The sequence below is a fragment of the Oryctolagus cuniculus genome, chromosome 1 (assembly GCF_051225735.1).
Source record: "Oryctolagus cuniculus isolate XC-2025 breed Fujian yellow rabbit chromosome 1, ASM5122573v1, whole genome shotgun sequence".
NCBI classification, from domain to species: Eukaryota; Metazoa; Chordata; class Mammalia; order Lagomorpha; family Leporidae; genus Oryctolagus; species Oryctolagus cuniculus.
This window is the reverse complement of record NC_142867.1, coordinates 15484294-15497023: the sequence shown is the minus strand read 5'-3', so window position 1 is coordinate 15497023 and position 12730 is coordinate 15484294. Positions and strand designations below refer to the sequence as shown.

The 12730-nt window shown below is 36.5% G+C and overlaps 1 protein-coding gene across 1 annotated transcript in view; it reads right to left on the bottom strand.

The window, feature by feature from the left end:
* Positions 1-8406, bottom strand: part of LOC100353652 (olfactory receptor 5M10) — a 29313-nt gene extending 20907 nt beyond the window's left edge. The window contains exons 1-2 of the mRNA XM_089312097.1: positions 7485-8406; positions 1132-1210 (exon numbers count right to left, since the gene is read on the bottom strand). Coding sequence (XP_089168223.1) covers positions 1132-1210; positions 7485-8406 — 1001 coding nt within the window. The remainder of the gene's footprint in view (positions 1-1131; positions 1211-7484) is intronic.
* Positions 8407-12730: the final 4324 nt, after the last annotated feature.

Genomic DNA, 12730 nt, shown 5'->3' with positions numbered 1-12730 from the left:
GGATTCACTGCTGAATTCTACCAGACGTTTAAAGAAGAACTAATCCCATTTCTTCTCAAACTATTCAGAACAATAGAAAAAGAGGGAATCCTCCAAAATTCTTTCTATGAAGCCAGCATCACCTTAATCCCTAAGCCAGAGAAAGATGCAGCACTGAAAGAAAATTACAGACCAATATCCCTGATGAACATAGATGCAAAAATCCTCAATAAAATTCTGGCCAATAGAATACAACAACACATCAGGAAAATCATCCACCCACACCAAGTGGGATTCATCCCTGGTATGCAGGGATGGTTCAACATTCCCAAATCAATCAATGTGATTCACCACATTAACAGACTGCAGAAGAAAAACCATATGGTTATCTCAATTGATGCAGAGAAAGCATTTGATAAAATACAACACCCTTTCATGATGAAAACTCTAAGCAAATTGGGTATAGAAGGAACATTCCTCAATATAATCAAAGCAATTTATAAAAAACCCACAGCCAGCATCCTATTGAATGGGGAAAAGTTGGAAGCATTTCCACTGAAATCTGGCACCAGGCAGGGATGCCCACTCTCACCACTGCTATTTAACATAGTTCTGGAAGTTTTAGCCAGAGCCATCAGACAAGAAAAAGAAATCAAAGGAATACAAATCAAGAAGGAAGAAGTCAAACTATCCCTCTTTGCAGACGATATGATTCTGTACTTAGAGGATCCAAAGAACTCTACTAAGAGACTATTGGAACTCATAGAGGAGTTTGGCAAAGTGGCAGGATATAAAATCAATGCACAAAAATCAACAGCCTTTGTATACACAAGCAATGCCATGACTGAGAAAGAACTGCTAAGATCAATCCCATTCACAATAGCTACAAAAACAATCAAATACCTTGGAATAAACTTAACCAAGGACGTTAAAGATCTCTACGAAGAAAATTACAAAACCTTAAAGAAAGAAATAGAAGAGGATACCAAAAAATGGAAAAATCTTCCATGCTCATGGATTGGAAGAATCAATATCATCAAAATGTCCATTCTCCCAAAAGCAATTTATAGATTCAATGCAATCCCAATCAAGATACCAAAGACATTCTTCTCAGATCTAGAAAAAATGATGCTGGAATTCATATGGAGGCACAAGAGACCTCGAATAGCTAAAGCAATCTTGTACAACAAAAACAAAGCCGGAGGCATCACAATACCAGACTTCAGGACATACTACAGGGCAGTTGTCATCAAAACAGCATGGTACTGGTACAGAAACAGATGGATAGACCAATGGAACAGAATTGAAACACAAGAAATCAATCCAAACATCTACAGCCAACTTATATTTGATCAAGGATCTACAACTAATTCCTGGAGCAAGGACAGTCTATTCAATAAATGGTGCTGGGAAAACTGGATTTCCACGTGCAGAAGCATGAAGCAAGACCCCTACCTTACACCTTACACAAAAATTCACTCAACATGGATTAAAGACCTAAATCTACGACCTGACACCATCAAGTTATTAGAGAACATTGGAGAAACCCTTCAAGATATTGGCACAGGCAAAGAATTTCTGGAAAAGACCCGGGAGGCACAGGCAGTCAAAGCCAAAATCAACTATTGGGATTGCATCAAATTGAGAAGTTTCTCTACTGCAAAAGAAACAGTCAGGAGAGTGAAGAGACAACCGACAGAATGGGAAAAAATATTTGCAAACTATGCAACAGATAAAGGGTTAATAACCAGAATCTACAAAGAGATCAAGAAACTCCACAAAAACAAAACCAACAACCCACTTAAGAGATGGGCCAAGGACTTCAATAGACATTTTTCAAAAGAGGAAATCCAAATGGCCAACAGGCACATGAAAAAATGTTCAAGGTCACTAGCAATCAGGGCAATGCAAATCAAAAGCACAATGAGGTTTCACCTCACCCCGGTTAGAATGGCTCACATACAGAAATCTACCAACAACAGATGCTGGCGAGGATGTGGGGAAAAAGGGACACTAACCCACTGTTGGTGGGAATGCAAACTGGTCAAGCCACTATGGAAATCAGTCTGGAGATTCCTCAGAAACCTGAAGATAACCCTACCGTTCGACCCAGCCATCCCACTCCTTGGAATTTACCCAAAGGAGTTTAAATTGATAAACACAAAAGCGGTCTGCACCCTAATGTTTATTGCAGCACAATTCACAATAGCCAAGACCTGGAACCAACCTAAATGCCCATCAATGGTAGACTGGATAAAGAAATTATGGGATATGTATTCTTTAGAATACTATACCGCAGTAAGAAACAACGAAATCCAGTCATTTGCAACAAAATGGAGGAATCTGGAACACATCATGCTGAGTGAAGTAAGCCAGTCCCAAAGGGACAAATACCATATGTTCTTCCTGATCGGTGACAACTGACTGAACACCAAAAAGGAAACCTGTTGAAGTGAAATGGACACTATGAGAAATGGTGACTTGATCAGCATAGCCCTGACTGCTAATGGCAACTTAATACATTATCCCTCATAGTATTTTTTTTTTGTCTGTTCTACTTAATATGACTGGTTTAATTCTGTAATTATCACGCAGTTATTCTTAAGTGTTGAAAATTAACTGAAATGTGATCCCTGTTAAACATAAGAGTGGGAATAAGAGAGGGAAGAGATGTATAATTTGGGGCATGCTCGGGCTGACTTGCCCCAATTGGTAGAGTTGGAAACATACCAGGGGATTCCAATTCAATCCCATCAAGGTGGCATGTGCCAATGCCATCTCACTATTCCAAGTGATCAATTTCAGTTCACAATTGATCATAATGAAAGGACTAAGAGTCAAAGGGAGCACATAAACAAGTCTAGTATCTGCTAACACTAACTGACAGAATAAATAAAGGGGAGAGTGATCCAACATGGGAAGTGAGATACTCAGCAGACTCATAGAATGGCGGATGTCCTAAATAGCACTCTGGCCTCAGAATCAGCCCTAAAGGCACTCGGATCTGGCTGAAAAGCCCATGAGATTATTTCAGGCATGGAAAGCCAAGACACTCTGGCAAAAAGATCTCTGTGAGTGAGATCCCAGTGGAAAGAACAGGTCTTCAAAGAGGGAGGTGCCTTTCTCTGAAGGGAGGAGAGAACCTCCACTTTGACTATGACCGTGTCTAAACAAGATAGGAGTCGGAGAACTCAAGGGGCTTCCATAGCCTTGGAAAGTCATGACTGGAGCATAGGGAGATTACTGATGCCATAAACAGGAGTGTCAATTTGTAAAGTCAACAACAGGAGTCACTGTGCACTTACTCCTCATGTAGGATCTCTGTCCTTAATGTGCTGTACACTGAGGCTTAATGCTATAACGAGTACTCAAACAGTATATTTCACTTTGTGTTTCTATGGGGGTGCAAACGATTGAAATCTTTACTTAATGTACACTAAACTGATCTTCTGTAAAAAAAAAAAAAAATATTATCAATTCCCAACTTGACTCTCACGGGGATTAAACATGACAATAGGTCTGATCTGATTTCATCATCATTTAAAAAAATCATCTATTATTTTTCACTTTATGTTTCTGTGTGGGAGCAAACTGTTGAAATCCTTACTTAAGGTATACTAAGCTGATCTTCTGTATATTAAGATAATCGAAAATGAATCTTGATGTGAATGGAAGGGGAGAGGGAGTGGGAAAGGGGAGGGTTGTGGGTGGGAGGGACGGTATGGGGGGGGAAGCCATTGTAACCCATGAGTCGTACTTTGGAAATTTATATTCATTAAATAATAGATAAAAAAAAAATCTAACGGAAAGGATTTTGAATGCTTTCACCAGTAAGATGTGCTAATTGTGGAGATAAATATGCTTACCATAATTTGAACCTTACACAATGTATATACTAGATGTCACGTAAATATGTACAATTTTGTGTCAATTTGAAAAATGATTTAAAAATGTGGTGCTGTCTTGAAATACTTAATCTATATAAAACTGCAAATGTTATGAACCATTCATATATGGCATAGACCCTAATTTTGGTTTATGAATTATAATAATGTGTAAGCATATAAATGTATAACATGATGAAATACAGATATGTTAACTATTGGTTTAAGGCATAAGAAATTGTATCTATCATATTATTAACTTCACATTTTATTGATATTAGCATGCATTTTTTAATTCTTTCTAATGAGCAAGAGTGCTTTAATAATTTAGTATATATATTAATAAAATGAATGTTAAATACAGATAAGATATAGCAAAATCCTCTGCTCTGGCATGGAAAAGTACAATTTTACTTATAATGCACGCCAATTATCATGTTAACCTGACATACCATAGGAAATTGATGTTATTCTTAGGATATTTATTGCTAGCATCATGATCACGATTATTTCATCTACAGCAGCAACCTTGTTAGCTTCTTACTCCCATCATCCCTTCCAGCATTTACCCTGTGTTAAGGAGTTTGTTAATCACTGCATTGTAAATTGGAAGCAGATGGAATTTATATAAGGGGTTTGCTTTTGTGAAGCATTGGTGGCTGAGTGACTACGTACAAGCCATTTAATCTCTTTGTAGTTAACACTCTAAATATTATAAATGAGAATAATAATTCTTACACTGTTTTATTTGTGAAGATTTAAATATTGATAGAAAGGTGAGCACTAACATGATTAAGTACCACAATAATTTTATGCATAACTGATTTATCTTTATTTCTAAAGGATTTCTGAGATGGCTATCATGAAAATACTTGTACAATGAAGCAATAAATCATAAATAAAAGTAAGTAAGTAGAGTACAAATAAAGACAAACTACAAGTAGTTCACCTACTTGGATTAGGAAAGGTTCCAGGACTGAATTCTGGCTTGTTCAACAGCAAGTTGCAATGGTTCTCAGATTTTGAAAATGAAACTAACATACAGACATTTCATAAAATAGAATAAATAGGTAAAAAGAACATTTTTGTATTGATTCTAACAGAACATTTTTCAAATGGGGTTATAAACCTGAGTATCAGATTATTCTGGTTCCTAGGAATGCAAATAATACCTGGTTTAACAGAGAATTTTGTTGTAAAACAAAACAATATCCCCCAGAATAAACAGTGCTGATTCTTTAAAATGAAAGGAACCTGCATTGGTGTGTCTAATGATTACTTTCTCTTTTTTTAAGTGTTTATTTTATTTATTTGAAAGGCAGAGTTACATAAAAAGAGAAGGGAGAGAGGGAGAGAAGGGAAGAAGGGAGAGAAAGGTGATGAGAGAGAGAGAGAGCGAGAGAGAGAGTCCATCTTCCAACTGCTGGTTCACTCCCCAGATGCCACAATGACCAGCTTTGGACCAGACTGAAAACAGGAGCCAGGAGATAGGAGCTTCTTCCAATCTCCCACATTGGTGCAGAAACCAAAGTACTTGGGCTGTTTTCCACTGCTTTCTTGAGCCCATTACCAGGGAACTTGATCAGAAGTGCTACAACTTGATCCAGTGCCCCATGGGATGCTGGCATTGCAAACAGCAGCTTTACTGACTATGCCACAACGGCATGTTCTGCTATCATAGCCAACATGAAACAAATAGCTCTTAATTTTTTTAAAGGTTTATTTATTTATTTGAAAGGCAGAGTCACAGAGGCACAGGCAGAAAAAGGTATCCATCTGCTGGTTCACTTGCCAGATGGCCACAATGGCTGGAACTGCACCGATGCAAAGCCAGGAGCCAGGAGCCAGGAGCTTCCTCCAGGTCTCCCATGTTGGTGTAGTGGCCCAAGAACTTGAACCATCATCCCCACCATTTTCCCAGGCCACAGCAGAGATCTGGACCAGAAGTGGAGCAGCCAAGACCTGAACCAGCACCCACATGGGATGCTGGCACTGCAGGCGGCAGCTTTAACCACCATGCCACAGAGCTGGCCCTGCTCTTAAATTTAAATAGTATATTCAAGTAACACAGAAATTGCTTTATTTCTCTTTTTAGTTATGTTTCCTTAAACAGGATTTTGATACACCTTGGTGTATCAAGCAAAGAATGGGACAGAGCTTTATCAAAACTACAAGTCTAAGTGATATGCTTCAAAATAATTTTAATGTTATATGGTAAATACAATAATGGAATCTTTAACAGCATTTCCTTTAGTAGGGTTAATTAAACTCACAATGTCAAATATTAAAATACTCAACATATAAGGCAGTGTAACAACGGCGCTTTCTCTCTCTCTCTCTCTCTCTCACTCCCTCTCTCTCTCTTCCATGTAAGTGAAGTATGTATCATTTTATATAGGCCTTTTTACTAGTGACTCTTGATAGAAGTTTTGAAAACTGCTGAATAACTTTATACAGGAAATGATTCACAGACAATTTTACAAGCCAAACTGTATATTTGGTTTTGTGCTTTAGAATACACTCTCACCTTAAAAAAAAAAAAGATTTATTTTATTTATTTGAAAGGCAGAGTTGCAGAGACATAGGATGGAGAGACACAGAGGGAGAGATCTTCCATCCTCTGGTTCACTCCCAAAATGGCCACAATGACAGGGGCTGGGCCAGGCTGAAGGCAGGAGCCAAGAGCTTCTACTTGAGTGCAGGGAGCCAAGCAATTGGGCCAAATTTCACTACTTTCCCAAGTGTGCTAGCAGAGCACTGGATCAGAAGTAGAACAGCTGGGACTATAACAAAAGCCCATAGGTGATGCTGTCACTGCACGTGGCAGCTTAACCCTCTATTCCACGATGCCAGACCCCTACGCACCCACCGTTATTTACTGTTTCTGAATAAGTCAATTCATAGGACCCACTGAGTCCTAATAAATTATCTGTGAGTCAGAGCTATTGCAATGTAAAGTATACCAGATATGCCATTTTGCTACACTGAGTTGAATCCCTATCCTTTAAAACTCATATATAGGGAGTTGCCACTTGGCTTCCAAAATTAAGAAACATAACATATAATTGGATGAATGAAAAGAAAATTTACAGAAAATTTAAACCAACAGGTGATCAATATATTTAAATTTTCTGCCAGCTGATCACAGTGATTAGTCAGGCATCAGAGCCATTCTTATAGAGACAGTAGATATCATTTCATCATTGAAGAAAAATAGTGCAAACCAATTCACACTCTTTTCAATGATAATGCAGTTCTATGAAATGACATTTCTCAAAGAAAATAAATTTCCAGGGTTCCTATCATAATGTTAGTTATAATAGATAATCTACCAGTAAGTAAAGACATTAAGTTATTATAGAGTGTGATAAAATACTGAACAGTTCATATTTACAATTTCTGCACTAAAAATGTATTTTATTTTAATGGTATCATTTTCTTGAAATAATTTGTCTTTACAGTGTTAATCTGAGAAGAAATTAGCAAAGGTGGTAACTTAGAGTTCCGGTTAACTACAAGTCATAATATGGAACACTAATTTATCCCTTTCAAGAAATCATGGTCAACACCGTTAGTGATAAAAAGTGAAAAAATGCCCAAACTGCAATTTTATAGAAGAAATGTCCTTAATTACTTGCTGCAAGGCATGAATCACATCTTTGTTCCTTAGGCTATAGATCAGTGGGTTCAGCATAGGACTCAAAAATGAGTAAAAAACTGCAACGACTTTGGACTCCTCAACAGACTTCTCTGATGGGGGCCTTAAGTACATGCAGAAGAGGGTTCCATAAAATATGGTGACTGTGGTCAAGTGGGAACCACAGGTGGAAAAGGCTTTGTGCCTGCCTTCAGCAGAACGGATCCTCAAGATGGCTGCAAAAATGAAAAGGTAGGACAGAAGAATGATGAAGAGAGAACTTGAGAGGGTAAAGCCCGCAACGATGAACATTGCCATCTTTTTGACATAAGTGTCGGAGCAGGCCAGCATTATGAGAGGAGGATCAGCACAGTAGAAGTGATTGATTTCCAGGGAGCCACAGAAGGATAAGTGAAAAGTCAGCAGTGCCTGAGACAGTCCATTAAGAAAGCCGTAAATGTAAGGGAAGGCAACCAGAGAGATACAAGTGTTCTTGGACATTCTGGTGCTATAATGTAAAGGGCTGCAAATGGCTACATAGCGATCCAAGGCCATTGAAGCAAGGATATAGAACTCTGTAATCACCAGGGCAATGAAGAGAAGACACTGTGTGAAGCATCCAGTGTAGGAGATGGTCTTCCGGTCTGAGAGGAAATTGTTCAACATCTTTGGAGAAATATTGGAAGAATAGCAAATGTCTACAAAGGAGAGGTGGCCAAGAAAGAAATACATGGGCGTTTGGAGGTGGGAATTGGTCCTGATCAGCAGAATCATGCACAGATTTCCTGCCATTGTGATTACATAGATACCCAGAAAAACCCCAAACAGGATCTTCTCTAGTATTGGGTCATCTGTGAGTCCCAGGAGAATGAATTCTGTCACCGTGGTGTGGTTTGGAGTGGACATTTTCTTATTCCATAAAAACTGAAAGTGACAAAAAAGTGAGCTTCTGTCTTATTGAGACACTCATTTTATCATTTTCTCACTTATCTATTTCTCTAAAAGATAGCTGCTCTTCTCTTTTTAATAAACGCATCAGCATATCTATATAATATTTTCACAATATATCTCTGGATTACCTTTCTATCTACATTTCAAACACACACATACACATACCTCTATTTTTTTACAAACTTGAGCGCTATTACAAAAAAGCATACAAGGGTACTTAACTTTTGAAGATGGAAGTAAAATATAAATTTATAGTTCTTCAAAAAAAAGCTTTTAAAGTCACACATTGTTCCTTCATGATATACTTTTATCATAAACTTTTTCAGGACCTCTTTTATGTACATATTTCAGCTTCTTTGCCCCAAATTAAACTTAGCTTTCAATGTCATTTCCCATTACCTTTTGCAGTACCTTCAAATATGAAAATATATGTATATATATTCACTTAGTTATCTCCATACTTGATATTTTTCTCTAAACTTTATGGCAAACATTCAAAGGTAGGGAAGTAAGAAATTAATATAGCCAACTCATATTTATAATTTAAATGTACAAATGAAGAAAGCTGGATCCCCAGAATGCTTTCCATCTTATTATCCTATTGTTTCAGATACAAAAAAGAGGATGAATATTCAGTACCACATTTTCACTTAAAACCCACAGTTTTCAGCCTTAACTGAATGAATTAACAATGGATTTCTGAAATTTATCTCTTGATGTATGATTAAAAGGATATAACTCAAGAATCATTCTTGTTCCCCTGGTAATTTTCACCCATGTATTTGTGTGCACTGCAAACCTTGATTTATTCTGCTGTTTTGAGTGATGAAATTAATGCAGTGCAGAAATTCTCCATTCTCAGAGATCATGCAATGTAGAAAATCATGTTAAATGATACATAATGTTCATAAAAGCAAGGACTATGAAGAAATATGAAGGTGGGATACCCTTAGATATTCAGAGGAGAGCTATCTGAGAAAATAATATTGGAAGAGTAAATAAACAAAGCAAGAATCAAAGATGAGTATGCATATTTTTGGTTCACACATTCTTCTGTCACTAATCCACTCATGAAAATATTTCTTTAGGAATGCATGGATCATGTTTAAGTGTGCCCTCAGTTTCTAGATCAAGTCATTCTTTCTGTCTCAGTTCTGCTACAGAGTAGTATGACTGTAAAAATTATTACTCAAGAACTGTACCCTAAAGCCATTGTTTATTTGATTCACAAATAAATTCCTTTATCAGAAGAGCTTGTACGAAGTAATAGATTCTTTAGGGAGACAATGATCTGTGAATATATGAATGTAAAAGTCAAGGACGATTGCTGAAAAATTTTCCACATTGATAGGATACTATTTTCCACATTAAAAAGAAAGAAAAACTTTAATGAACAAATGTAGATAATAACCTACCTGTGAATATTGGCTCACCATATTTTATGAAAGCAAGGTGGGAATATTTATAATGTAATTCTTAGGTATTGCCTCTAGAGTATTTTTAAGGATAATTCTAAACAACCAATTAATTTTTTTTTTATTCCTCAAGAGCACAACGTTAATTTGGTGCTTTGATAAGCTGGTTTCTCCTTTGTGGCCAAAATCCTTACCTACTATTTGGATACATGTCTTGACATATATGTGCATGGGATCTTTAGCACAAAGAGAATTAAATGTCACTTCCAATTATGCAGAAGGCAGTAAAAACAGATAGACATATTGTAGGTTTTTAGTGTAGTAAACATAAGAATATTATACTTGTTATTATTAAGTTTTTTCTCTATAAACAGTGTGGGAGGTCATCTAAAGGAGTAAAATGTAGGATGATGTGGTAGGTGAGAGATCTGAGAGAAAATACATGATAGACCAGACAGCTTAAAATAATATAATCAGTGGAAGGAAGTTCTGGTGAGAGGGTTGATGGTCCTTTGGAGGAGAGACATTATGGGTTTATGTGGTAGTAATCTTCCATATTGAATTAATGTCATGAACATATGTTGAAACTAATACAAGGATGAAAACTAGGACCATTTATAAAATTGCCAATTCATCACATTTGTGATTTAAAATGAGGACTAAATGTAGAAGAAAGAATAGTCAAACACTGTCATGAGTTAGGATAAGGAAGATAAGGGTGTTTTCATAAGTCTATCTTCCAGGTCACAGAGAGTTCCAGGTCCATGCAGTGAATTGAGTTATATCCACAAATGATGAATTACACTGTCAGAAATTAGTCAGTAAGATAGTTTATATCAATATCAAAATAAATATTGTTATTATTCCATGAAATTTGAAACTTGAGCATTTGCCATGTATTCTTTTTCTGAAATGGAAATGGAAAAAGTTTCTGTATTTCATACTAAATCCTTACATAAATTAAATTAATAAAATTTAAAAACTAAGACTTAAAAATTAAGCATAGCTATAGAATGAAAGGTTTTTTGCAGTATAAAATAGGCATGCTGACATTTAATGTGGACAACTTATTTTTTAGAGATCAGAATGACAGATTTTATTTTGAATAAATTTTGTTCTGAAAGACTTATTTATTGATATAGGTTAATAGATAACATTGTAAAAATCATCACATTTACAAAATGATTTTTCTAGAATAAATAGGATTGGCTCATTATAAGAAAAATAGGTTTAATAGATACATATATATGTGTGTATATATATATATATATATATATATATATATACTTAAGTATCTATTTCATGTCTGGAAGGGGACTATATCCATAACTACATTTTAGATGCTAATGCTTGGGAAGAGTAGAAACAAAGTCCAGATAAGGCTCTGAAGATGTGAGAGAGCTTGTCTTAATTAAAGAAGAGCTAACTAGTCCCGGTCGGGGCGCAGGATTCTTTCCCTCTTGCCCCTCTTCCAGGCCAGCTCTCTGCTGTGGCCCGGGAAGGCAGTGGAGGATGGCCCAAGTACTTGGGCCCTGCACCCCATGGGAGACCAGAAGAAGCACCTGGCTCCTGCCTTCGGATCAGTGCGGTGCGCCAGCCACAGCGCACAAGCTGTGGCGGCCATTGGAGGGTGAACCAATGGCAAAAGAAGACCGTTCTCTCTGTCTCTCTCTCTCACTATCCACTCTGCCTGTCAAAAAAAAAAAAAAAAAAAAAAAAAGCTAAATCAGCCGTAATGATAGGAGGGTATCAAGAATATATGTATAAAAAGTGAATATTCCCCAATAAACTTCCTGAATATGTACAAATTTCTGTCGCAGCGTCTGTTTGCCAGAAACCAAGTAAAGGCATCATGTGTGTATACATATATATTATATAGAGAAATTGAGATTGTGTATATAATCAAAAACTAAATATTGGAATTGGAAATTAAAAACAGATCAACCAATGCTAAATGATTTGATATTTTTAAAAGATACCACCTCACCCACTGTGTTGACTGACAAGATGGGTGCATGTACACATATGTAATGCTCTAGGATTAGGAAGTAGACCTCAGTTTATTTTTATGTTGCTTTTTTCAACATTTTATTGCTTTATTTTTGTTTTTGACAACTTTATGTAATTTTACTGTGATAATGTATTTTAATTCACATTGTAGTCAATGGCTTAATGCCTCTGTTAAATAAAAGATTCAATAAAATTAAGTTGAAAGATCACAGTTCAGCAGAAAAGTAGGCAAGGGCTATAAACAGTAATCAAGGAAAAAGATGTTCAACTTCATCATATAAAGTGAATTTTTAAATAGTCACAAAATCATTGAAACTATACTAGTATATAAATCCTATCAATTTGTTGTATTTGAGAGACAGAGACAGTAAAATAGGATGAGAGAAATGATAGAGATAGATTAAGATAGAGATAGAGATAGAGATAGAGATAGAGATAGAGATAGAGATAGGGAAGAGAGAGAGAGAGAAAGAAAGAGAGAGAGGAAAGAGAGAGAAACATTCTCATTTGCCATTTCACTTCCCCAATGCCTGCAAATGTCCAGGATGAATCAAGGCCAAAGCCTGGAATGCTGTTCAGATCTTCCATGTTGGTGACAGGGAGCAATTTCTTGAGCCATCACCTGCTGCCTCCTGAGATCTCCGTAACATGAAGCTGCAATCAAGAGCAACATTGAGACTCAAACCCTCACAAACTTATATAGGATGCAATCTACTAAACTGCTAGGCCAACTGTTTGCTTGATATACCTCATTTTAAATCATTTACTTTAACAGAGGGAAAGAGCTTAAGCAATCATAATAACATTAGTATGAAAAGTATCTTCTACATAACAAGGTGTTTGATAAAGTGGCT